Source organism: Dama dama, chromosome 10, assembly GCF_033118175.1.
Source record: "Dama dama isolate Ldn47 chromosome 10, ASM3311817v1, whole genome shotgun sequence".
NCBI classification, from domain to species: Eukaryota; Metazoa; Chordata; class Mammalia; order Artiodactyla; family Cervidae; genus Dama; species Dama dama.
The window spans coordinates 3,728,666-3,754,921 of NC_083690.1; the positions used below are offsets into that span (position 1 = coordinate 3,728,666).

The window sequence follows — 26,256 nt, forward strand, 5'->3', positions numbered from 1 at the left end:
GTCGCGCGCGCCGCCCCTCTGGGCCCCCGCCCGCGCCTCCCCCGGTGCCCCGAGCGCCTGTCCAGGAGGGGTGAGCGACGCAGCGACACCCACGCCCCAACACGGAGGGGTGTGGTAGCCCTGAAAAGCGGTTTCGAGCCCTCCTTGGGCAGTTGTCATCCAAAGGACCCCATGGCCCCCCACCTTCGAGCTATCTACCTCCTCCAGGGGAGCACCACGATGCCCCAGAGTGCTGTGAACCCCCTGCGAACACCTCAGGAGCCTCGGTGACACACACCCCCAGCCCCGCGGGTCGTGGTTCCTCAGCGTTCCCGCGTTCCTGAGGCACTGACACCGCCCCCCCCAAAGTTATGCACCCCCTTCTGATGCCAGGACCCATAGAGCTCTGAGAGCACCCCAAGGACCGCCGAGACGCCACCTCCGCGGACTCTGATTTCCCGGAGAGCGCCCCGACGCCCCGAGAGGCGGTGCGGCCGCCAGAGACGCGCTGGGCGACGCTGGTTGCCCGTCCTCGTCAGGACCTGCGGGGGGCGCCATGACTCCTCCCCCAGCGGCTGAGGCGGCGGCGGCGGCGGCGGCGGCAGCCCCGGGCTCCCGTCACTCTTGCCGGCGGGGCGTCCGCGTCCCTGTCCGCGGTGACTCTGTTCGGCCTTTTCTGGCCCGTTGTGTCCGTGTCTCTTGTCCCCGTCCGGCTGTCTCTCTCGACCCGGGTCTCCCGGCTCCTCCCCTCAGGGCTCACCCGGAGGCTCCCCCCCGCCCCCCCGCACCCGGCAGCCTGGACGTCGTGCCCACAAACGGGCGCGCGTTCGCAGGCCGGCCCGGCGCGACCGCTACCCCGGCGGGCACCACCCCTGCCCCGGACTCCCGATGTCCCCCGCCTTGCCGGCGCCTGGGCGCGGCGGACCGCCGCCGCGCGCGCGCCCCCTCGCCTCGCGCCGGGGCCGGGCGCGGAGCCGGCGCATGCTCCGGCCGCTCGGCCCCGGGGCGTCAGCGCGCATGCCCGGAGCCGCGGCCTCGGAGCCCCGCGGGCGCCGCGGGTGGGCAGCCGGCGCCGAGGCTCGGTGGGGGCGGGGCCGCGCGCGCGCGTGCGCAGACGCGCCGGCGCCGGGGCGCGCGGCGAGCTGAGGAGAAGGCGGCGCGGCGGGCGGAGGTGGGCTCGCGGCTGGCGCCGCAGGAGGGTAGGTAGGTCCGCGGCGGGGCCGGCCGGCTGGCGGGTGGGCGCGGGGGCCGTGGGGGCGGGGGGCCGGCTGTCACCGCGGCTCAGGCGTGCTGACCGAGGGGCGCGCGGGGGCCGGCCGCGGCGCGGGTTGGGGGCCCGGGGCCCGCGGCCGGCGCTGCCCACTGCCCCCAGCGCTGCGCCGCGGCCCGAGCGTCCGGCGGGGCGCGACGTGGGGCCGGAGCCGGCCTGGGCCCCGCGCGGGACCCCCATCCCGGGGGTCGTGCGGGCGCCCCTCGCCAGACGCTGGCGGTCCGGCGGGCGGCTCCGGCGAGGCGGCGGTGGGAATGAGCTGGCTCTGGGGTACTCCTTCCTCGGGCGCTTTCGGGCTCTGCGGGGTGAGAAATCCTCTTATGGATTCGAAACTGCAACAGATTCTGTGATAACGCTCTGTCTTGGAAGACCTGCAAACTGCTCCCGTCCCGACCCTCCGCTTGCCCCAGGTTGGCACCCCGCCCGCCTGCCGCCTAGGTATCTACGCAGCCTCTGAGCCCTGCCTCGCGGGTCTGGGGTGACTTGTACCCTCGGGTGGCCGCTGGGCTGTGCCGGGGACAGAAGCGTTTATTTCCACAGGGCCCCTGGGCACTGTACTCCTCAGCCTTGAGAAAGCACAGCTGGAGGTCGGGGATGGGCCTGGAGAGGTCAAGGTCCTCTCCCAGGAAGGGTGCTGGTGGCCTAGTGGCCTTACTCGGTAGGGGACACTTGCTCAGTAGGGAGCACTGGGCCTCCTGGATCACCGCCTGCTCCGCTGACACTAAAGGCCAGAGGCAGTGTGAGCACCCACTGGGCTAGGTGAAGGCGTGGGTTGACTGTTAGGATAGCGGTGTGCCTGGGAGGCACAGTCCCCACCTCACGTGGCTGCTGCTGTGATGCTGATCTTGAGATCTTTGGCTAGCTGCTTATTGGTAGTGAGGAGTCTGTCTGCCTTTCCAGGGCCAGTAGAAGCACTTGCAAGTGATTTTTCTTATTTCTCTGTATGTTTGCTCTGACATCAGCAGGAACTTGCAGACAATTACAGGAGGGGAAAAAAATTCCATTATTTGACAGGAATAGTGGTTTACCCTACTTAAATGTGGGGGCTCCCCTCCATCTTCTTGCCCCAGCACATAGTAGCCACCTCTGAACATTTACCTAATTGTCTTGAAGATAGGTGTGTTGGTTCTTTTCTTTTTAAGGGATCCAGGCTGGAAGAAACAAACCAAGGTAAGAAAAGATCAAGAAATTTCACAAAGGTATTACAGTTACCATTTCTGAACAGTGCTATAACCCCCAACATGTGCTTTCTTTATCCTGAAGGTTGTTCCTCATTTAATCTTCTCAGCCCTTAGCTAAAGCCTGTAGGAGCAGTGCTTATTCAGGATCCAGTGCTTTGTTTAGAAACTAGTCTCTCCCTGTGAACAGAGCTGGGCCAAGTCACAGTCCTCTCTGCTCCCCCATTGCGTCACAGAGAATGGTGAAATGAACTCCTGCTAAAACGAGTGCAGTAGTTTTCATCTGAGTGAACGGTGACCTTCGGGGCATGTAGAAGTAATCTAGTTATTTAGGCCGGCTTTTCATAATGAGGACAGAATTCACCTCCTGGATTTGCAAGTTCACCTGCAGGTGAGCTGTGCTAGCTGTCAGTGACCACGCCTGCCAGGACGGTCCAGCCGGCCAAGTGACCTTGGGCACCCCATGTTGCTCCCAAGTCTCGTTGCAGTCTCAGCCGATCTCAGAAGACATATTTTAAGTGTTTGCTTTTAGATGGTTTCTGGCTTGAAGTACATAAGGACAATAAGCAGGTTATAAAAAAGCACTTAACATTGACCCTGTTCAATGTTTTACCTGTTTGAGCATACCTTCTCTGTTATGACAACTCTGTGCAGGGAAGAAAGAGAGCCTTTTTAACTCGAAGCAGCAGTTTCAGTGGCTGGTTCAAGTGTCACTTTCCAAATGGAGATAATATCAAAGAAGCAGTACCTCGGGCTTTTCACTAAAGACCAACCTAAATTCATTATTTGATGATTTTCATTGTTCTTTCAACACAAATCTATCCAAGTCATACTTCACGTGATGAGGACTTGTGCTCCGTGCTCTGCAGCTCCAGAGTTGAGTGAGCCTGTGCCCTTGAGACTGGGGTGCAGTGAGGAGACAGGTCAGGGAGCTGTGGTGCAGTGGGCAGCACTCCCCCTGAGGTGGGCTGAGCTTGCTGTGGGCACAGGGGGGTGGAGTCCAGCTGGCCTTTGGTGGTAGCTCCTGAGAAGCACTTAAATTAAATTTTGAACATCAGGGAATTCCCTGGCTGTCCAGTGGTTAGGACTCTGTGCTCTCACTGTCAAGGGCACGGGTTCAGTCCCTGGTCAGGGAACTAAGATCCTACAAGTCATGTGGTGTAGCAAAAAAAAAAAAAATTTTTTTTTTTAAAGAACAGCCACGTGAGGGAGCGCCTTCTTGGCTAAGGGACAGTGTGTGAAGTACCAGGGCAGTCTCCCGGCTGTTGGAAGAAGGGCAGTGGGTAGCAGTGGTATTTGGGGTGAGGAAAGGGAGATGGAGTTAGGGAGCTAGGCTGCTGGCTGTCAGGAGAGCCATGAGTACCAGTCCCCAGTTTGCATTTTGCCCTGAGAGCGATGGGGAGCCACTCGGGGATCTTGGGTTTGTGAGTGACTGGTCAGATTGTGCCCTCATGGGTGACTTGGGGTGGGTTGGTGCAAGGCTACAGTGGGTCGGGGTGGTTAACAGAACACCAGAAGGCCCAGCACCAAGGAAGGGCCGTGGGAACAAAAGAAAGAGCAAGACCACACGACAGGGGGCCGCGGGGGTGGGAAGGCCCAGGGATGGAGGAGGACTTCAGGAACACTCCGCGGCCGGGTGACTTGGCAGGCCCGGCTGCGCTGTGTGCTGGAAGGGACAGGCCTGGAGTGGGTGACGGCGAGTGGTGTGGAGAGGCTGAGCTGAGAGTCCTCAACAGCTCCTCGGTAGAGACTGCTCTGGAGCCGTGAGCGCTCCTTCCTGCGTGGGCACTGAAGCCAGGGTGTGGGGTGTGCCTTCCCAGGAGTGTGTGTGGGGTGAGAGAAAGAAGACTGACCCTGGAGAGGCCTGATGCTTCACGTCCGTGGGACAGAGTAGATAAGGTAACAAAAATCTGATTGATTACCTCCTGCCTTTTGAGGGGATGGGGGCAAGATTGTGGGCTTCTTGTATCTGTCACAGAGCCTCAGGTTGTTGGTTAAACAGCAAAATGTAAGATACCAAAGGTGCAAAATCACATAATTGATTCCCAGGGCCTTCCTGTCAAATGTGTTTGTTTGCCTTTCGAGAAAGTTCCAGATTGTCACTCAGCTCAAAGGACCTCATTCTCCTCCAGCCTGAGGGTTGGTCCTTTCAGCAAGTTCTCATCACTAGATCTCTGGAAAGAGACCTCCTCAGATCCAGAGAGGGATCCAAGAACTCTCTGGGTCCTCTCGCTCTCCTCCCGGAACCCGTTTCTGTGTAGTGCCTCAGTGTTAGAGTCGAAGGGACTTTGGAAGGACTGTTGAGGATACAGAGGCCAAGTGTGTAGTGCTTCCTCCCAAGCTTGTCCCCACACTGAGAGGCCGCCAGGAGAGAGTAAGGAAAGGCTGGCATTGCACCAGGAGTTCCTCTGCCCACAGGAGGCACAGGGCCCCACAGGGCTGTCTGGTCTCTGGACGAGTGCTATTAACAGTGACCTTCGTCTCTTATGGAACCTGCTCACGGAGGGGCACAGGAAACAAGCTCTCCTTCTGCCCTGTGCAGTCCCGGTCCCCTGCCTGGCTCTTGGACCTTAGCCGTTTCCCCTGGATATTGCCCACGGAGCTGCTGACAGGGGTCACGTGTGAGCAGTCATGCTTTCTTCCTCCAGCCCACCCAGGCTGCACTCTCCTCTTACAGGCCATTGAGAAGCCACTACACATGGCTTGGCCCGTTTCACATAACCCGAAACTGTGTGTCCACCTAATCATTACACAGTTTTAATTGGATACCAGTTATTTGCTGGTGGGTGATTCTGTTACCAGTAAAAGCTCTTTTGCTGCATAGCATTCTAAATGAAGCTCAGTTACCTGAGTCCCTCCAAGAGCTCTCCTGGCTTCTGTCCTTTCAGCCTTCCCTTGAATTCGTTTGTCCTCATTCCCTGGTTACCCTCTGTAATTCCTTTCTTAGCAGGCGTGGTTCCTGCCTTCCTGTCTTCCTAAACTTGTGGGCCTTAGAGGGAGCCATGGGTGTGTGTTCACTCCACCTGCCTCTGGTTTCTTTCCCTGCCTCCCTGGGTCGTCTCCTCCCCCACCTCCCAGCATACAGGCGCGCACTCCTTTTTCAGTAGCCCGGTGAACCCAGGCCCTGTGGCTTCTTGGAGCCAATGAAGCTGGACTGTAGAAGTGTCTTTGAATATGAGCCGTGAATGACACTCACTGGCCCCAAGCAGCTGTGCTCTCCAGGGCTGTTTCTGCTGCTTCCTGGGTGCAGGCCGCCTCAGCCTTCAGGATCTAGGCCAGGTGGGTGCTGGCGGGGCAAGGCTTCCAGGCCCCTCTTTCCTCATGGGCTGGGGGCCCAGACCCCCTGTGCTTCTCCCTCACAGCATCCGCACCTGAGTTGGTAGGGTCAGTACCCCATGTCCCCACACCCTGAACCTCGCTGAGCAATGGGGTGGCCTTGCGTCCTCGTGTTCCAGCACTCAGCACAGTGGCATTCAGAAAGCGTCTCGAATGCCTGTTGAAATGATCCAGCCTGCAAGATTCCCTCCCAGCCCACTCTGCAGTCACACCTGAAGATGCTTGCCGAGAGCCTGCTTTGTGCCCAGCCTTCTGAGGCATGCCTGTCACCGGCACCTTGCTTGGAATTCAGACCAGTCAGGATTCTAGCTTCTGACAGCTGGGCTTCCTCCTCCTGCTTCTCATTCCCTGCAGCTAGCTGGTTTCTCCTGTGCCCTTGGGGGGTGTTTTCCCAGACTTACTGCTGGGAGGACCTTTTAAACTCAGAAGATAAAGATCCTGAATTAGCAGAGCCCCATTGCAATCCCAGCCGTCTGTGGGTAGACCAAGCCAGCGGCTTGCTTGAAGGAAATTGGTTCCTCAACTAGGGATCAGACCTGGGTCAGGGCAGTGAAAGCACAGAGTCTCAATCACTGGACCGCTAGGGAATTCCTCGCAGGGAACTTTTTAGAGTGGCTAATACCGTTAGGACTTTACCCTGCTCGGGTCCCATCTTTAGGCTCAGGTGCCACTGCTAAGACCTGCATTTGAACTTCCGACCAGTACTAGCAGATGAGCCAGCCAGCTGGCCTGCGGTGCTGTGACTAATGCCTCCTCAATGGTTACACCCATTTATGCCTGGCACGTGCCTTCCATTGTGTGCCATCAGCCAAGGGCCCCCTATCGGGTTCCCGGTAGCTGGCACTCACTGTGGAATGCCAGTTGCCACTAGTATTTGAAAAATTCCCTACGCTGCTTCAGGGCTGAGGCAGAACCCAGCTTGCCATCTCATCACATGAGGATGCCTGCTGGGAAGTGCACATACCTAGAACAGACAAGTTACCAGATGGCCCCTGTGGTTGAGAGTTAAATTTCCTTCTCGGGCCCAAGTGGTCTGGGATTTTCCTGAGTCTCCGTCTGTTTCCTTCTCTGTTTCCTCCTCCTTGGGTGCACCGAGTGTGGGATGTGAGACGCCCGGCTCCAAGTCACAGTAGGGGAGAAGGGCTGGACTCATAAGCAGGTCATCACAGGTGTGCCAAGTTCAAACAGATCCAGAGAAGGAGGCGTGGAGGTCAGTCCTGCCTGCAGGGTCAGGAGTCTGGAAGGGCCGGTGAAGGAGGGAGCATTTGAAGCAGATTCGCCTGGGAGGAGAAGGAAGAACCAGCGTGTCCTAGCTTTTCCCCTTCCCACTGTCAAGACTCCTGAAGCTGCCATTGGAGGGCAGGTAGGGACAAATGCTGAAGGGGGCAGGGCCAGTGGACGTGAAGGGGTTTTAAGGGGAGAGCAGGGCAGAGCTGTTTGGGAGTCAGAGCTAGCTGCCTTTCACGGGGAGTGTGTGAAGGTTGGGAGGTTTCAGCAAAACACTTGGAGGTATGGGACCTGAGAAATCTAGGCTTAGAAGAGGATGGACGTGCGCACTCAGTCATGTCTGACTTTTTGCGACCCCAGGGACTGTAGCCCACCAGGCTTCTCTGTCCGTGGGGTTTTCCAGGCAAGAAGACTGGAGTGGGTTGCCATTTCCTCCTCGAGGCAGTCTTCCTGACCCAGGGATCAAACCTGAGTCTCCTGCATTGCAAGTGGATTCTTTACCACTGGGCCCTCAGGGAAGCTGGAAAGAGGATGGACTTCTGCAAAGGGAACATTTGAGGGACAGGAGCAGCAGCCGCCAGAGAGAGGAGGAGACAGATGGGAGGGAGGGGTTTTGGGAGGCCTAGGGGAGGAGAGCTGAGCGCAGTGGGGTCAGCTGTGTGCGTCAGAGAGATAAGAGCTCAGAGGTGTCTGTTAGGTCGGGCAGCCAGGCAGTAAAGGCATCGAGGGCAAGGGCGGAGACGCTGCAGGCTGCTCTCCCCAGAAGCTTGACTGGGGAGAAAAGAAAGAGCACTGGTGTAGTTCAAGGGGAGTGTCGGATGCTGTGGTTGGGGTTGAGGGCCTGGCTAACCAGAGAGGGAGCATTAGAGATGCAGGAGAGTCGGAGTCCTAAGAGTTGAGATCCAGAACCAAGGGTGGGGGTTACAGATCAAGGGCCAGGGCCAGACACCAGTGGGTGCTCCGGCCTGACACCCGGTTCTCAAGGAGAGGGGGAGGTGTGAAGCTGTCAGCTGCTGTGGGGCTGGGAGAGGGTGCCTGGAGGCAAGTGGAGGGCTGCCAGGCGGCTCCGGGGGCGTCAAGTGGGGCGGTGTGACTTTACCTCTGTAGTTGGTGTGTGGGTGTAGAGAAGCGTGCCGTCAGGCTGGCTTCTTATGGGGGTTCTGCCGGGTAGCTGAGACAGGAGCTCGTGACTGGTGGAGCGGAGGTTTGGAGGCTCGGGTCAGGCCGAGCAGACAAGGGAGTAAAACCCCAAAGGGCTCGTGGGGAGGGCAGATGGACTTGTGGCAAGTGGGAGGGGGAAGTGAAGCGCTCCAGGACAGTCAGGGTGTTTGTGGTATGTGCCCAGGATGAAGAGCTCCTGGGGCCAGCAAGGGTGTAGACAAAGCATCAGAGATGTAAAGGCTTCTAAAGCTGGGGAGGGTTTGGTTTTTTTTTTTAATAGGCAAGAGGTGGATTTATTTAGAGAGAAACACACTCCACAGACAGTGTGGGCCAGCTCAGAAGGCGAGAACAGCAGCAGGATGTGGGGCTGTCAGTTTTCAGAGGGGTGGGTAATTTCATGGGCTGGTGAGTGGGAGGAGTGGTGGTGTGGGGATTTTGAGGTTGTCCCAGCCCCCTTCCCTCCTGCCTCTTTACCTTCTCAGTCATTTTACTCCCATATTCTCACGGGAAACAGAGGGGCAATGGTCTGTCTTGTATAACTGCTTCAAGGTTGATCAGAGGCATCGACTCTGCCTTTGAAGGTGTAAAAATCTGTGGATGCCTGATCTTGGGGCCTCAGGGGCAGGGCAGCCCCTTACTTTTAAGTCAGTGTGGACTGGAATGCTCACATGGCCAATCATCTTGATGTGGAATTGTTGTAACTGCTTCCATAGCATTTCTGTGAACCTCCTTGATGAAACTGTAAGAACTCTCAGCTGTGGCATGTGGAATCTAGTTCCCTGACCAGGGATCAAACTCAGGGCCCCTGCATTGGGAGATGGAATTTTAGTGTCTGGACCACCATGGAGGTCCTCTCCTTCAGTCTTTTGACTGTAAAACCATCAATGGCCAGGAGGCCCACGTCACTCTGGCATCTGGGATATTCCCTCTTCCAATGCCCTGGCTCTTTTCAAGGGACACATAAATTGCAGTCCTCCCTTAGTGCCCCTTTTGTCTGCACAGGGTACCCTTGTCTTGTCTGGGTACCCTGGTCTTGTCTGGGTACCCTGAGCCTGGTGGCCTGCCGGAAAAACCGATTCCCCGTTGGTAGTCTCTGAGTGGACAAAGCCAGTACCATCATTTGGGCCTTTTGCATATTTCTCTGGGTGTGTTCAGCCTTTTCAGATAACTCCCTATTATTGAAAGCTGAGTAAGCCAATGAAACAAGTCATTTATTGGAGCCTGAGGACCAGCAGATGCTTTTTGAATTTTGTGCCTGATGTCTAGGGCAGACTGGGCTATGAAGTGCTTAGTCAAAAGGGCGTGTCCCTCTGGGGAGGATTCTCATTCCTGTGTTTCCTGAAGTCTCCACTAGTCTCCCTTGGAAGATCGCAGGCTTTTCATCCTGTTGTTCTTGAAGTTTTTTGGTTTTGTTTGTTTTTTGCTTTTTTTTTTGAAGTTTTTTAAAACATTTTTACAATTAACAGGTTTTACTGTTAGTGTCTTCCAACTGAAACTATGTAACTCAGATTGGGACTTGAATCCACTTACTGGGACTGGAACCCAGTCAAAATCCACGGTTTTCCAGATGAGATCAGACACCTGGTTTCAGAGCTTAGTGAAGCTCACTTGGTGTCTCATCACATAAAGAATTCAGTAAGAGACAGAGTGATAGGTAAGAAGTGGGTTTACTTAGAGAAAAAATAAAGTGTGGGCTTAGAGTGTGGGCTATCTCAGAAGGTGAGAGGGACCTTGGAATACAGTTTGGTTAGCTTTTATGGACTGGATAATTTCATAAGCTAATGAGTGGGAGGATCCTTTTAGCAATTTGGGGAAAGGGTGGGGATTTCCAGGAGCTGGGCCAGCACCCGCTTTTTGGTCTTCGGGTCACCCTTGGAGCTGTCAGTGCCTGTGGGTGTGTCCTTTAGCTTCCCTGACATGTTGCGGTCAGTCATATGGACGTCTGTCTCTGCCAGTAGCATTCACAAGGTGATTCCATCGTGGGCCGGCCTCAGAGACAGCCTCCCACCCCACTCAGTGCCCTGCATGGTCCCACAGTGGGACTCAGCAAAATGTCCTCTGTGTTTTTCCTAGAGTCATCCCTCCGAGCTAGACATGCTTTAAATTCCTTTTGAGTTCCACTGCCTAGATACAGAGTCATGAAAATTTGAATATAGGGTACTTTTAAAAATTCCTGTTGTCTGAATCTTTCCCAACCCTGGAGTATATGGCCCAGAGGGATATTAGCCAAATTGACGCAGCCCGACCCATTCTAGACCCAAGCCCGAGGTGATGTGTCTAGCTGCTCAGTCTGAACAAGATTTGCACTTAGATCTTAGATGCTATCCCTCCCAAAGCAGTCTTCCAACCAGGCATCAGCGCCTGAAAAGTTGTTGCAAAGGGACGGCACAGAAGGTTTCCCCAGCGGTGTTGATGATGAGCAGGAGTAGGTCAGTTGAAAGTAAAGGGTCAGCACTTGTCAATAAAAAGTCCGTCTTGGCAGTCACACAGGTCTTCTGGGGTTAAGAGAAGCAAGATATGAAACAGGAGTGAACATAGAACGTAGGAGGCAAACGTCAGAGTCAAGGAGAAGTCTGGATTCTCAAATCCTGCCTCGATAGGCCTGTCCTGGCCCTGCTGTCGGACGTGCCTGAGCATAGCCATTCCATGCCACCTTCCCATAGCAGACCAGGGTGACGGCTGCCATCCCTCTGGTCCAGAACTAGGTTCCCGATCAGAGCCCCGAAGTGTTTGGGGTTGACAGGCCTGACAGAAGCGGGCAGACATCACTGGAGCGTCCTCCCCAGTACACCTGGCTCGAGCCCACAAGCCTGTCTCAGACCAAGACCTAACTCTCAACGTTTTCTTACCTTATCACTGTCCCTTCATAGCTCTTGAGATCACACACCTGGTCTTAGGACTTACTAACGCTCAGGTTCTTGATGTCTCATCGCAGAAAGAATTCAATGAGAAACAAGAAGTCAGTTTATTTAGAGAGAAACACACTGCACAGACAGAGTGTGGGCCAACTCAGAAAGAGAGCAGGTGAAGTTGGGGAGCTTTGAGCCAGGCCGGCATGCTTGACCTTTGAATGCCCTGTAGTGAGGCAGCTGAGAGAAGGGGGCCAAGAACTGGAATGAAGTGGGTGGTGGGTGGGGAGACCCTGCAGAAAGAGGGTCAGGGTCCCCTGCTCTCTGGCCTGGAGGAAGGGTGCGTTAAGGGAGAGGGTGGGCCGGGGAGTTGTTTGCCACAAACAAGCTCCAGAGCAGGAAGAGAGCTGGAGCTGGGGTGAGGGTGGTAAAAACGGGGCAGTGAGGGGAGCGGACGTGGCGTGTCAGGCTGCGGTTGGTGACTGTCACCCCCTGTCTGTCAGCCACAGAGTGGGGGCCGTCTGACTGCTGAGGCCTTGGGCCAAGAGAGGAGCGTCCTCCCCCCGCGTCCCTGACAGTCCTGAGGCTGTGTCCCCGAGGCCTCCAGCAGATGCTCGGGAGTGGGCTTGAGCGTTTCCCTGGGGTCTGCCCAGGGGCAGGCACACTGGGCCTGCCATGAGGAGCTCAGGCTTGAACAGACTGGGCCTGCATCCTGCACCAGACCTGCCTCGCCCAGGCCCCCCTCACCACCCCTCTGATTGTCCTAGTGCTGGCCCCTGGGATAATGCTCACCGTCCCCCGCTTCTCTGCCTCAGAGCTCCTCCCACTCTTCCCTGCTCACCAGTCCAGACGCCCTGTGCCCCCTGCCCTGCCCCTCTAACTCAAGCACCCTGGGAGCAGAGCCGCATGCCCGACCCCCAGCACAGGTCATCTGCCCTTCCCTGTCCTGCCGCCATGTTCCTGCTTGGCCCCCTGGGTATCTTCTTCTCAGGCAGTGACCGGTCCTGTGTCTTTCTCACCCACGCCCCACACGCCCTCAGGGCTGGAGTGGGGCCACCAGGTGTCAGGGACCCATCGCCCTGCCTGCCCTCGCTGGGGACACTGCCCGAGAGGCGCCGGTCTCTTGGTCACATGGGACTCCTGGGCCTTGGACTGCGCGCCTTGCTGCCCGCCTCCCCATCTGCCACCCCATCCTTGGTCTGCAGGGCTGGACCCAGCCTCCTTCCTCTTCTCTGTTTTCTGACTGCACTCCCAGGAAACAGGCGGGGAGTGTCCCGTGAGGAGGGAACAACTGAGACAGCCTCGCCGCCCGCTGTCCTGTGGTGCAGTGACTAAGGCCCGGCCAGGCTGAGCCCCGGGAGCTCAGACCTGAGCTGTTCTTGCTGCCAGGGCGGGTGCAGGGTCTGGGCGGGTGGGCTGGGCAGGGGTCAGCGGGACCAGGCAGCGTCCGAGCCCCCCTCCCTCTGCGCTGGGCTGTCTCCTGCCAGCTGGGTCACAGTTGGCTCCTTGGTGGGCTCTGGGTATGTGGAGAGGCCGTGTGCAGACTGTGGGTGACAGAGGAGTCAGGGTCCAGTGCGGGGGTGAGGGCTGACGGCTGGGTGTCTGGGCAGGACCTCAGCACAGCAGCCCAGCTCCTCCTCCAGCCTGAGCCTTTCACAGCCCCCCAGGGAGCGCCTCCTCCGCCCCACCCGAGCCCCAGCCCTGGGCCAGCCTTCCCTATTCACTGCTGGGGCCTTTGTCCCCCACCCCCAGGTCAGCGTGTCTGGTGGAGTCCACCCCTGCTCATCCTGCCTGTGCTTCTGGACTCTGCCCTCTTTCCTCCTTCGCCACCAGGGTTTTCTCTGAAATGCCGATCTGGTGCGTCACCTTCTGCCTTGGTTCTTCTGCTCCCTCGAGTGGGGATGACAGCTCCTGCCCCACCTCCCAGGAGCTCCCCCATTTGCATTTGTCCTCGTCCCCAGTGTCACACACCCTGGGGTCCTTATCCCTCTGGCACGCACGCGGAGTCCATGCCCTGCTGGGTGGTTAGTGCCCTGCTGGCCTCTCGTCTAACTGCGGGCGGTGTGACCATCGGGCTCCTGGAGAGCCGTCTCTTATGCTTGTGTCTCCGGGATCCTGCCCAGAACAGGCGGCTACGGAGAAGTTTGTAAAACGAATAAAAGTTGAAGTTAAGGGGGCGGAAGGGGTGCTGGGCACTCCCGAAGAGGCAGTTTATAAGGGGGCAGAGCGCCCAGTGTGGTTGGGTGGTTAAGATAGAATCTCCCCAGGCTTAACATAGGGGTCTGTTTGTCACTTGAAAGCGAGTTTTTTTTTTTTTCAAACCCAGTTTGGGAGAATTAACATTCCCCACTTACAAGGTGAGGCAGGCAGAGGTCTCGTGTCTCCAACCATAGCTAGAGCCATGTGGCGTGTGGAGCCAGGCCTAAGGACGCGGTGGCGGGGCTGCCCCTTGGGTGAGCTGCACTCCAGGGGGGAGGGGGCGTCGAGCACGTTGCAGGCTCGCTCTGGAGGCTGCTGGCTGGGTTCTGCCTGTGCAGGGCCCCCAGAGCCTTCTCTGCATCCGTTCCCTCACTGTGAAGTTACCTGCCATGGGGTTGAAGGAGACAGGGATGAGGTTGCATTGCCTGGCGGCCCACTGTGGAGTCTGTCCAGCGGCCCTTGAAGGGGGCGGGAGGGGGCCCCATGCGTCTCTGTCCTTCGTCCCATGACCGCTTTCTCCCCCTGCCCCACTCCCGGTCTGGTGTCTGCCAGGAGGGCAGCACCACTCCTGGAGCAGAGCCGGCGGGCACAGGGCGCCCGGGCGCCTCCTACCCGCTGCCACCTCCCTCCTCCTGCGGGGCTCCGGTGGCTGCTCCTGGCCGGAGCATGGTCCCCGGAACCCCCTCCTCAGAAAAGCTGCCTGGCCCAGGGCCCATGGGGCCACCAGCCGAGCGCTGCATGACCCCCTGAGCAGAGGTCACTGAGTCCTACCGAATACTTTATTTTTTCCTTTTTAAGACAGATTTGCTTTCCATTAGGAAGCATGACCTCTATTTTTGAGGGAAGGCATGACAGACAGTGACTGGAGGGGCTTCCGGGTGGGGAAACGGCCACACCAGCGGGGAGGGGTGCCGGGCAGAGGCCTTTCAGAGGGACCATCCTGAAGAGAGCAGGCGCCTCCCGGGGCCCTGGGGGAGCCGTGGCTACAGCCTCGGTGGCTGCACCGCGCTGACCCTCCTGACCCCACCCCCAGAGCCCCTGAGCCGGGAGCCTAGGGAGCACTGTCCTGGCATGCCAGGCGGGAGCGTGCTTTCCAGGAGCAGGCACGGCTCATCCCCACGGCGCTCAGTTCCAGGAGCAGGCAGGCTCAACCCCACGGCGCTCAGCTGGTAGTCACGGCTGCTGGGGCACGTCCCTTCCATGCCCCCTGCACTCAGAAACCCGTGCTCCTCCGCACCCCCCACCCCGGTGCCTCGCTCTCCTTCCTTACTGTGCGGCCTACCGGACGCCCTCCCCATCTCCAGCACCCCGGTCCCTTCCCGCCTCTGGGCCCTCACTCTTCTCCTTGGGAGGGAGCAGCCTTTCCTCAGCTCCTCTGTCAGCTTCCGTCTCAGCACTTCCGCTCTGATGGGGGAGACCCCCTGATGACTCCAGCTAAGTCGGCCACCACTTTCTGGACATGCTGTGTGGCATCCCCACCATCCGAAATGACCACTGTCAGCTGTTCTTGTGAGTCCAGCAGGAAGTTGAGTGGAATTTTTCCTGTTTGCTCAGAATTGCAGATTAGGCCCAAGCTCAGGGCAGAAACGCAGAGTTCCTTCCTGTGGTCCAAGGCCAGGGAGTCGTGCCCGCGGGCTGATGGACAGGCGCCACGAGCCTGCCCCGCCCCTCCGCGGTGAACTTGAGACTGGGGGTGGGGTGGCCCCAGGGCAAGTGCAGAATTTGTGATTAGAATTCATTTCCTCCCTCAGCTTCCTGAAGCCAAGGGAAAGTGGTTTTCCAGGGCCCCTGCTGGCCTGGAAGAGTGGCTACCTGCCCCGGGCTGCCGCAGGGCCAGAGGGAGAGAGTGGGGTGTACCTGTCCCCACACCCGGCCAGCACAGGTGCCATGCCGGGGTCAGGGCCCGAGGCAGGCTTGTGTTCGTTGGCTCCGTTTTAGAGAAGGGCACCTGTGTTCAGTGTTCAGGGAGGAGGTGCGGCTTTCCTGAGGCCAGCCCAGCCAGTGGCAGCCGAACCCGGCCTGGCGGCTTCAGACTGGCTCACTCCTTGCCGGAGCTCTGGTCTGCCTTCTCTACGACCACCCGCCGGGCGAGGGTGGGAGCACGGCTGCCTCCCTGGGCCTGGGCCCTCTGTCGGGCGCTGGGCGCTGCAAGAGCAGGTGAGGCCTGCGTCCCTTGCAGGGCAGGCGGCGTGGACGGTGTGGGTGGTGTGGCCAAAGCCGCGGGAGGGACAGCTGGGGAGGCCGCGACCTCGGCCCGGGTGAGGGTCCCGCTTGGTGACTGTGATCTGCTTCCTGGCTGCTGCCTCCCTGCTCCCCACAGCCAGCGTGTGCTGTGAACGTGTGCACGCGTACATTGCAGGAAGCAGCTTCATGAACTCAGATGTGAGGGGTGGTGGCCTTAGGGAGAAGAGGCAGTGGGATTGAGGGGTAACTTAAGCAGGACTGTATATTTGTAGTCTGTAATTTTGTGTTAGTTGATGTTTTTGTGATCATTCATTCATATAACAACCAAACCAGACAAAAAGCTGCCCTGGGACCTGGCTTCATTGACCCCTCAGGAGGTCAGCACAACTTTGTTTGCCCTTCTCCAGAAATACCACATGCTCTCAGGTGCGAGAAGGCCTTCAGGGGTCCAGAGAGCTCCTCTGGGCTCTTCTGCGCCTGTCTTTCCTCGGAGCCCCCCAGCCACTTGTTGCAACAAATGAAACTGTGGGGGCTTCCCTGGTGGTTGGTGCTCGGGTGCCTCCACTGCAGGGGGCGTCAGTCTGATCCCTGGTCAGGGAACTAAGATCCGACATGCTGTGCAGCACAGCCAGAAGCAGCAAGGAAAGAGAACACGAACGCTGGTCTGCTTCTCTCCGAAGGTCCGTGCTGAAGGGGTTTGCAAGGCGCAATAACTGTTTAATGTTCAACCTGAATCTTAGGCCAGCTGAGTGAGGTTTGACACTGTCCTGCCCAGCTCTTGTTCTGTTTATAAAAATGTTTATCGCCCTGATGAGAAGCAGGTTCTATTCAAGAAAACAGGATAGGCCTCCGGTCCCTCCAGAGGTTAGTGTGCTCGGAGCCTAGAGTGAAGGATGAGACTCTATAGGTAATTTGCAGCCTGGGGAAACGGAAGCCACTAACTGCTGTCCTTCCCAGGACAGAGCAGACAGACCAGCTGCCATTTGGGATTCTTTTCTGGGGAAGAAGTTTCCAGCATTGGCGACACCTAGTCCTGCTGCAGGCAAGGCTCCTCCAGCGGGACGAGGTAAATGGATGTTGTCAACAAAACCTCATTTCTGTGGGAAAGTCCCTGTAAAGAAATGTATCCAAGGACTTGAATAGACACAGCTGTGTTCACAGCAGCATTACTCCCAACAGCCGAAAGGTAGGAACAATCCAGATATCCATTGACAGGTAGACAAAGCGTGTTCTGGACATACAGTGGGATATTATCAACCGTAAAGAGGAATGAAGTTCTGATGTTGCAGGGGGCAGAGATGAACAGGTGGGGCTTTTTATGATACTATAATAAGGTTACATGTCATTTTACTTACATGTGTCCAAACTCATAGAAAGTAGGACACCAAGACAGAATCCGCGTTAATTCATAGATTCAGTGATGTGTCAGTTTAAACTCATCGGTTGTAGCAAATGTCTCATCTGTGGGGAAGGTTGATAATGTTGAGGCTGTGCCTACATGGACAGAGTATGTGAGACTTCTGTACTATCCTCTCAATTTTGCTGTGGACCTAAAACTGCTCTAAATAATAGTCTTAAGTTTTAAAAATGTATCTCATACATGGGCTTCCCTGATAGCTCAGTTGGTACAGAATCTGCCTGCAATGCAGGAGACCCCAGTTTGATTCCTGGGTTGGGAAGATCCACTAGAGAAGGATAGGCTACCCACTCCAGTATTCTTGGGCTTCCTTTGTGGCCCAGGTGGTAAAGAATCCGCGTGGAAAGCGGGAGACCTGGATTCAATCCCTGGGTTGGGAAGATCCCCTGGAGAAGGGAAAGGCTACCCCTTCCAGTATTCTGGCCTGGAGAATTCCATGGACTACAGTCCATGGGGTTGCAAAGAGCTGGACACAACTGAGCGACTTTCACATTCTCATACATGCTGTCAACATTGATGAACCTTGAGGACTTTATGATCAGTTAAATAAGCCAGACACCAAAGGACAGATATTGTATGATTCCACTAATAGGAGGTGCCTAGAGTGGTCAGACTCATAGAAAGCAGAGTGGCGGTTACCAGGGGGCTCGAGGCCAGGAATTGGGAGTTGGTGTTTAATGGGTGCAGAGTTTCCATTTGGGGAGATGAAAAAGCTCAGAGATGATGCTGTGGTGGTGCAGCCTTGTGAATATTCAAGTATTGCTTGCTTTTTCTGTTTTCAGATAAATGTTCTTGATGCAAGCAAAACAGGAATGCTCTGATCACTTACCCAAGATCACTGAGGCAAACAGCCCTTTGTGAGATCTCCGGACAGTGTACCATCCCAGGCTGAAAGGTGAGTCTGAGGTGCGTGGTTAGTACTTCTGTGCTGAGGACAGTAGCCTCTGGCAAAAATCAGATTGTAGTAGACGTCTGAGCGGTAGACTTCCTTCTTGCTGTCCACGTGCAGCTGGAGTTTCAAATAGCACCTGTTACCCGCTTTTTAAAAAAACATCTACAGGAATCTCCATAGATGCCCGTAATGGAGAGACGGTACCAAATCCCCCAATACCTCCGGCTCATTTGGTTCCAGAAACTTCTGATTCTGAAGCTGTGACACCTTCCATTTATTTCTCCACCCTCATGTCTTCTTCCCACCAGTGACTCTTCTGTGGAATGCCTGCGTGCAGCGTAGCTGCTATTTTTAGAAAGTTAAGAGCCGGTATCCAGGTTCCAGGCCAGCGACCGTGGGGCAGAGTAGGTGTGTGTCCTGCTCATGACACACGGCCAGGCAGAGGCTGTGAGCCTGTGTGAGCTGGGACGCGGCGTCTGGTGACCTCCCGGGGTCTTCCAGACCAGCGGCTCCTTTCAGAGGCCCCCAGGCTGCAAAGGGAAGAGTGAGGGCCAGGCAGGCCACCAGCCCTGAGCAAAGAGGTGTTTACTGCTGAGTCAGCCTCTCAAAGCCTTTTCTCATGACCCAGAGCCTGTGTGACCTCTCCCAGTACCCGCAGAAGCCCTATGAAAACAAGTTATGCTCCAGAGCTTGTAGTGAATTCTCAAGAATATCCACTTATCTTAAAGGGAAGCCCTACTGATAACTTTGTAGAAAGATTAAAACAGACACTTTTTTAAAAAATGTAAACCTTCATGCCACATGCGTTATTAAGCATGGTTTTTAATCCTGTAGGGCATGGGATGGCAGACAGGTTAGCCAAGAAGCCTCAGAGAAGGTGCCAGTGGATGTAGCTGTCCTTTGCCCCCACCCGCCCCCCGCCACGCCCTGCACGATGAACCCCCCCGCCTACAGCTGCTTTGTGGACAGAGACAAGATGGACTCGGCCATCCCGGACCTGGGGCCCAAGGAGCTGAGCTGCATGGAGCTGCCGGAGCTGAAGCAGCTGGCGCGCCAGGGCTACTGGGCCCGCAGCTACGCCCTGCGGGGGCAGGTGTACCAGCGCCTGATCCGGGACATCCCCTGCCGCACGGTCACCCCTGACGCCAGCGTGTACAGAGACATCGTCGGCAAGATCGTGGGCAAGCACAGCAGCGCCAGCCTGCCCCTGCCCGAGTTTGTGGACAACACGCAGGTGCCCAGCTACTGCCTGAACTCGAAGGGCGAGGGCGCTGTGCGCAAGATCCTGCTGTGCATCAGCAACCAGTTCCCCGACGTCTCCTTCTGCCCCGCACTGCCCGCGGTCGTGGCTCTGCTGTTGCACTACAGTGCCGACGAGGCCGAGTGCTTCGAGAAGGCTTGCCGCATCCTGGCCTGCAAGGACCCCAGCAGGAAGCTGGTAGACCAGAGCTTCCTGGCCTTCGAGTCCTCCTGCATGACGTTTGGGGACCTGGTGAACAAGTACTGCCAGGCGGCCCACCAGCTGATGGTGGCTGTGTCAGAGGATGTCCTGCAGGTGTACGCAGACTGGCAGCGCTGGCTCTTCGGGGAGCTTCCCCTCAGCTACTTCGCCCGTGTCTTCGACGTCTTCCTGGTGGAGGGTTACAAGGTGTTGTACCGCGTGGCACTGGCCATCCTCAAGTTCTTCCACAAGGCGAGGGCGGGGCAGCCGCTCGAGTCGGACAGTGTGAAGCAGGACATCCGCACCTTCGTCAGGGACATCGCCAAGACCGTATCTCCCGAGAAACTGCTGGAGAAGGCGTTTGCCATCCGCCTCTTCTCTCGGAAGGAGATTCAGCTCCTGCAGATGGCCAACGAAAAAGCTCTGAAGCAGAAGGGCATCACCGTCAAGCAGAAGAGGTAGGCAGGCCACTGGGGCCACCTCTGGGGCCCGGATGGGGTGGGGTCTGTGAGGAAGCATCCTGGGGGCTTGGTGCCGGAGCTCGACCGGCCGCTGGCTGGTAAGCCCTCCGTGTGCATACAGAAAACCACCAGCCAGGAGACAGGGCCTGTCTGGCGCAGCTGCAGGCGGCCAGGGCAGCTGTGGGTGCGGGGCCATGTGGCCGAGACAGAGGCTGGAGCCGACGGTGGTGCCCGCGGGCCCAGGAGGGAGCCAGGCTGGCCTCCCTGGGTCACTCTGGAGCCGCTCTTGCTGCCCACCCCTCAGCTCCAGGTTCCCATCCTGGTAGCCCCCCGTCCCGAGCACAGCCCCCTGGGGAGCCAGCCTAGGGAGGGCCCATGTGTGCTGAGACCTCAGCGGCTGTCATTGTGCCCCAGCCCCAGTAGGTGTGGAAGCCTTTCTCGTGGGCCAAAGGCAGGCATGTCCTGGGTGTTAGTACTTGCCACTAATCTCTCCTTGTCTGTTTTATTTTTCTTCCTGTTCTCCGTGTCCGTTGCTTCCTCCTGTTTTTCAGTGTTTCACTTTCTAAAAGGTAGGTCTGGAAACCGTGTCTCCACACCTGGCTTCTCTCTGTCTTCCGGCCTGGCTGCTTGCTCCAGCTCTCAGGGCTGGCTTCAGCAGTGCTGCCCCAGAGCCTGGCTGATGTTCAGGCCCATCTGTCTGTCTGTCTGCCTATTGGTGCTTGGCTGGCTAGCGTTCATGCCTGTCTGTCTGTCTGTCTGCTGTCGGTGCTTGGCTGGCCTGGAAGCATTGTCTTGCCAGAGCTGACTCTCTCTGTCCCCGTTTCTTAGAGAAAGGGGGCTTTCGTTCTCGCCCCCGGGCTGGGCTCTGTCCCCTCTGTAGCAGGGTGGGAGCAGGACTCCAGGGCTAGAGGCCCCTACCAGGCTCTGACCTGGCTCTGCAGGTAAGAAGTTCCCTCCAGGCTGAGCTCCCATGAGAGGCTCACCCCTCCCGGGAGGGGACAGGGTGCATGGCCGGGGCTGGGGCTGCAGCTCTGCTCTGACCTCTGCCCGCTCCCTCAGGCAGTTCGTGCACCTGGCGGTTCACGCAGACAACTTCCACTCAGAGATCGTCGGTGTGAAGGAGATGAGAGACATCTGGTCGTGGGTCCCTGAGCGGTTCGCCCTCTGCCAGCCCCTCCTGCTCTTCTCCTCGCTGCAGCATGGGTACAGCCTGACCAGGTAACGCCCCGGAGGCAGGGCCCTGGGCCTGCCCCCTCGAGGTGCTGAGGTCTGGACGCCAAGGGCCAGATGGAGCAGAAGGGGTGGGGCTGCCCAGCGTCTCATCCTGCTTGCACGTCCTGGAGGCCACAGGCCACCTGCAGACACGGGTGTCTGGGCAAGGCCTTGCCTCTTCCTGGGGCCTAGACTTGGGAGCCCCTCTTCTGAGCATCTCTCACTCCAGGGCCACCCCCACTGCAGGGGTTAGGGTTAAGGTCATTGCAGCACACGCGGGGCTCCGCGGCCTCACACAGGCATGGTGGTGATCAGGAGCAGGCTCCCCCACCCTCGAGCTGACAGAATGTCAGGACAGCTCGAGGCGGCCAGCCTTGGGTACTGCTCTTCCACCCCCATTTCACCAGTCCACACCAGGTCCGTCTCGGCCCTGTGGGCTGTGCTGGGCCCTGCCCAGTGTCCAGGGGATTCTGGCAGGTTTCCCCCGAGGCACCCTGGGAGCCTCAGATGGCTTTTGACTCACGCTCTGTCTTGGGTCACAGGCGATGCAGACGGAGGGGGCACCGTTGAGCGCCACCTGCATATTCTGGCATAGCCAGCCCCCCCTGTGTGGTGTGGGAGGCCCATGGAGGGACGCTGGCCAAGCCCTGGGCACCTGCGCTGGCACAGCGGTGGCCTCAGGCCTCCTCTTGGCTCCCCGGTGCTGCCAGCGCCCGAGAACGCTCCAAGCTTTCCCAGAGCACAGACCTGTTCCTCTGGTTCTGGCTTCCCCAAAGCTCTTGGCACGTGGCTGTCTGCTAGGGGCCGTCTGCCCTGCCGCTTCTTCTCCGGGCACATCAGGGCAGAGTGTCCAGGACTCTGACTGCTTGGCCTGCGGCCTCCTGGCTGGGGCTCCCCGTTGGCAGAAGCGCCCAAGCCCAGGCGTTGCCATCCAAGCCGTTCCCAGGAGAGGAGGACAGGCAGGTGTCAGGTCTGTCTGCCCACCCTGGGCAGCCGGGGTCAGCAGTGGCTGGGGGGAGGCAGCCAGGGAAGGGGGCAGTGGTGGGTGCTGCTGTCAGAATGGCAAGGCCATTCTCTGCCCCCAGGTTCTACTTCCAGTGCGAAGGACGAGAGCCCACCGTTCTGCTGATCAAGACTACGCAGAAGGAGGTAAGAACCAGCCAGAGGGACCCTGGCTCCTGGCTTCTTGGGAGGGTGGGTGTTCCCTGGTAACCCCCACCCAGGTTTCCTGGGCTTAGGGGTGCAGAGCAGGGCTTGCCCTCCACAGAGAGGTAAATCTAGCCTCCTTACATGACCCCCCAAGTTCCCAGGGCCTCCCTGTTTCCCCTGGGGTCCAGACCCCCAGCCTGACTGGCCCAGCAGTCTAGAGGAACTTTGCAGAAATGCCGGCTGAGTGAGGTCCCACGTCCTCCTGCAGTAGTCTGTCGGCGCCTTCCCCTCCTCCAACCCAGCAGGTAGTTCTCAGAGCCTTGTTCTCTGCAGTGGCTGTCACCTGGAATGTACTTAAGGTGTCTAGAAAAGTGAGCGCCTCCATCCTGGAGCGTCTGTGTGCTGTGGTGGCTCCCAGACGCCCAGCTGCACCCGCAGGACTGTCTCCTCAGCCTCAGACCCTGTGTCTGACTCCCAGGAGGAGCCCGGGTGTCTGTTACAGCAGGTGACCCGAGTGTCAGATACCTCCGTAACCACTCGGAGGAGTGACTCTAATGGTGAAATCAAGCACTTAGCTGGCTGATAGGAAGCCTGGGAAGTGTTTCCTGAGCAGGTGCCTCCTGGAAGCTCCCATCTGAGGGGCCTCCCTGGGCCGATGCCCATAGTTGGGGTGTGGACATGGGCTTGTCCCCAGGCTTCCGGGCCCAGGGGGGAAATGGAAGTACCCCAGGAGCCGGCAGCGGCCAAGGCAGCCTCCACGCCTGTTCCGTGCCGACCCTCTCTCCGCACTCTGACCTTCCCTGGCCCTCCGATGGTCAGGGTGTGTGGCTGTGACTACGACCCCCCAACGGTGACTGAGCCTCGGCTCTCAGCTGCCCTGAGTGCTGGGGGGCTCCCGTGGGCGCACCAGGTGCAGCCCCACCCTGGGCCTTCCTCCCCAGGTGTGTGGCGCCTACCTGTCAACAGACTGGAGTGAGAGAAACAAGTTTGGGGGCAAGCTGGGCTTCTTCGGGACCGGAGAATGCTTCGTGTTTAGGGTGAGTGGGCCCCCCACGGAAGGTCACCCCCTCATGTGACCCTGCTTCCTTCCAGACGCGCCTCCCCTTGTCGCGCCTCCCCCTGTCGCCTGCTGGGGTGTGACCCTCAGAGGGGAGCTCGGCAAGCAGGCGGCCTCTGTGGCGCGCGTCCTCGCGCTGGGCACCGACAACGAGCCCTGGGGGAGAGCGGGCGCCGCGGTCAAGTCCTCACACCGCCCTTTGTCCTCAGCTGCAGCCCGAGGTCCAGCGCTACGAGTGGGTGGTCATCAAACACCCAGAGCTGACCAAGCCCGCGTCCCTGGAGTCCACGTCCCTGGAGTCCACGTCCCTGGAGTCCGCCACTGTTTCATCCTCCCCGAGCCACTCTCTGTCCTCTGAGAGCTCCGACCGCCTCTCGCCTTTCCTGGCTACTCGGCACTTCAACCTGCCCTCCAAGACGGAGTCCCTGTTCATGGCCGGGGGCAGCGACTGCCTCATCATAGGTGGGCGCCGCCCTCCACCTCTGGCCTGCTCCTGCCTGTCCGCGGTCACTTACCTGGGAGGAGGGTACAGGGTCATGGGTGCCGAAGCCCTGGGCCAGTCCTGGCTGAGCTGGGTGGTAGGTGCCTCACCTGAGGGACAGGCAGAGCCCCCTCAATGGCAGGAAGAAGGCGGCAGATCGTTGGGGGTGGAGCAGGCACGTGGGCAGCATGGGGACCTGAGGCTGCGTGCTGGGAGATGGGTCACAGGTTGCCGTAGAAAGCAGCCCTGTGGCTTTACAGAGGCCTCTGGCAGGGCTGGACAAGGCCAGCCCAAGACTCGCCTGGTCTGAAGGGAGTGGCTCAGGAGCAGGAGGAGGGTCCCCCAGGGCAGTGCTCGACAGCAGGCAGCCACTGACCGAGTGTCCCGCAGGTGGAGGGGGCGGCCAGGCGCTGTACATCGACGGGGACCTGAACCGGGGCCGCACGGGCCACTGCGACACTTTCAACAACCAGCCTCTCTGCTCTGAGAACTTCCTTATCGCTGCTGTGGAGGCCTGGGGCTTCCAGGACCCTGACATCCAGTGACGGCCATGAGCCAATGGTGACCAAGCTGCCGCTGCCGGGGCGGGAGTGGGTGGTAGCTGGGCCCCCCTCAGGGAGGTGGTGGTGAGTGAAGACCCCCACATACGTGGGCACCGTCAGGGTGCAGCTGGGCACAGTGCTGGTCTAGGCAGTGGTGCCACGGCCACAGCTGGCCCTCCTGGACCTGCTGTACTTGCCACTCCTTCGTCCTGCACTCAGGCCCTGGCCGGCGTCTGGGCAGGTGTCCCATGCGGGAGGCCAGGTCTATGGCCCCTGAGCCTCATTCCCCCAGGGTGAGAGAGTGCTGGGGCCGGCTGAGCCGGCCGGGGTGAAGGAGCCTGCTCAAGTGCAGGCCCGTGGCTCCCCCTGCTGGTGCCTCTGGGCATCTCCCGAGGAGGCCCTGCAGTTCCTGCCGGCCTGCGGCAGGCAGGGCCTCAGGGCTGTGGGTCCCAGGAGACCACAGGTGCCCTGTGGACTGTACCTGGTGGGAGCGTCTGCCTAGAGCCTCTGACTCAGTTCCCTCCTCCCCCGGGCCCCTCTAGGACAGGAGCCGCCGGCGAACGAGCCGCGTGCAGGGCTCTGGGCCCTTCCCCAGGGAGGGCCGAGGGCCGGAGGGGACGATGCGTGTCCTTGTGTTTTTGCAGAGCCTGAAGCCTCTGCTGGGCCTCAGGGTAGAGTTATGCCTGGAAGGGCCCTCTGGGACAGACCCCACACCAGCCAGCAGTATTTCTGGGCCCTGCCTGGAGAAGCCTGGACCCACGGATCCTTCTGCAGCCTCCTCTTCTCCAGCTCCGGGCCTCCTTAGTTCCCCAAGCTCCCTGCTGTGGTCCCACTTGACTGCAGTGACCTGGACCAGGGTCTCGTCTGACCTCTCACACGCGCTCTCTTATCCTGCCTCCCCTGGTGCCACCTGCCCTCCCAGCTCCTGCTACATGGACCTTCCTGACCCACCATCTGTGCATCCGTCTCACAGTGCCGCCTGGGTGTGCAGGCGGCCCTCCACCCATGACTCCCTCAGCTGGTCCTGAGGGCCTGGCCACCCAGAGGGAGGAGAGACATGGACACTCCAGGGATCCTACCCGCTCGGTACCCCGTGCGCCCCCACCCCAAACCTTGTGCTCTCCCTGCTGGGCCTGCATCCTCACTGCCCACCTCCTCAGATCTCCGCTGAGCCCGGCCACAGTGATATGGAAGGACACACCAGGAACCCTGTGTGGCTTTGGGCAGGCCAGTGAACCTGTCTGGAACTCAGTTTCCCCAACTGTAAAATGGGGGCCGTTCACCCTGTGCTGCAGGCCCCACAGGGCTGCTGAGAGGCCTGCAGAGGGGAGAGGTGTTTGGGGGGGCAGCTTCCTCCCCAGACACCACAGCCCTCGCTGCCCCTCCCCGAGCCCCCTCAGCCCTCACCTGTGCTTCGGTGTTCATTAATCAGCTATGTGAACTGCAGGGATCCGAGTCTGGTTTCTTCAACCAGAGGGACCTCCCAGGGCTCACTGCCCACCCTGGCTCACCTCCTGCCTGTCAGTACCGGTCACAGAACATCAAAGGCCTTTTCAAAACACAGCCTTTCAGAAGCAGCTGAAGGCACACCCGAGCACCATCTCCTGCCCCTCGGTGAACCTCCTGAGCTGTGGAGTTCTTTTCCTGCTGAGTAATTCCACAGGATTCTCTGAGACTGCCCCAGGGCCTCCCCCCACCCAGCTCGGCAGTGGTAGCTGATGAGTCACCGTTTCTGTATCATGAGATCTGTGTGTGTGTGTGTGTGTGTGCACGCAAGATACTCCTTTCTTTGAATTTCGTATCTTCTCCCCAACTTTTCTGCTAAACTAAAAGGTATGTGTGATTATTATCTTCAGTTTTTTTTATTCTGATTACTGTCCTTGTTATCTGATATTCAGTCTTCCCAAATAGAGTATAATTTATTTTGTTGACATTCTCTGTTATTCCTTCCTGATTATTATTAGCGTTTTCTGTTAAAAATTAGCCAAAGTTTTATGGAATTGCAGAGTGAATTATCATTTGTTTTTCTAGAAACATTTGAAAATGTATTTTAAGAAAAAAATTGAACATAGTTTAAACCAGTTCATTATCAAAGTAGACTGTATGCATTTAAGGCTTCAGAAAATCAGTTTTCCTAAAACAGTTTATATTACAAGAGTAAGTCCATTGTATTTTATGAGTTTTTCCATTTTAATTATTAAAATAAGTATTCAATTTTCCC

General features: G+C 58.2%; 1 protein-coding gene across 6 annotated transcripts; it reads left to right on the forward strand.

Annotated features, from left to right (window-relative positions):
* The first annotated feature begins 1,097 nt into the window (after positions 1–1,097).
* TBC1D24 (TBC1 domain family member 24) lies at positions 1,098–26,256 on the forward strand. 6 transcript variants are annotated; one of them, XM_061152615.1, is made up of 10 exons: positions 1,146–1,182; positions 4,248–4,326; positions 17,583–17,695; positions 18,527–19,591; positions 20,654–20,812; positions 21,892–21,955; positions 22,897–22,992; positions 23,222–23,474; positions 23,884–24,054; positions 24,680–26,256. In XM_061152615.1, exons 4-9 carry the CDS (start codon positions 18,627–18,629, stop codon positions 24,036–24,038), a joined length of 1,692 nt encoding a protein of 563 aa, XP_061008598.1. In that variant the 5' UTR covers positions 1,146–1,182; positions 4,248–4,326; positions 17,583–17,695; positions 18,527–18,626; the 3' UTR covers positions 24,039–24,054; positions 24,680–26,256. The 6 variants fall into 6 exon arrangements, with proteins under 6 accessions (XP_061008595.1, XP_061008594.1, XP_061008598.1 ...); XM_061152614.1 differs by lacking the exons at positions 1,146–1,182; positions 4,248–4,326 and adding exons at positions 14,936–15,356; positions 16,341–16,449; XM_061152612.1 differs by lacking the exon at positions 4,248–4,326 and having other exon boundaries at positions 1,098–1,182.

What these genes read in the sequence shown, in the direction of transcription:
- TBC1D24 (XM_061152612.1), top strand. Translation starts at nt 18,627, where the DNA reads ATGAACCCCCCCGCCTACAGCTGCTTTGTGGACAGAGACAAGATGGAC. An exon ending in TCAAGACTACGCAGAAGGAG is followed by an intron (nt 21,956 to 22,896) that starts GTAAGAACCAGC and finishes CTTCCTCCCCAG; the next exon opens with GTGTGTGGCGCCTACCTGTC. An exon ending in GAGAATGCTTCGTGTTTAGG is followed by an intron (nt 22,993 to 23,221) that starts GTGAGTGGGCCC and finishes CTTTGTCCTCAG; the next exon opens with CTGCAGCCCGAGGTCCAGCG.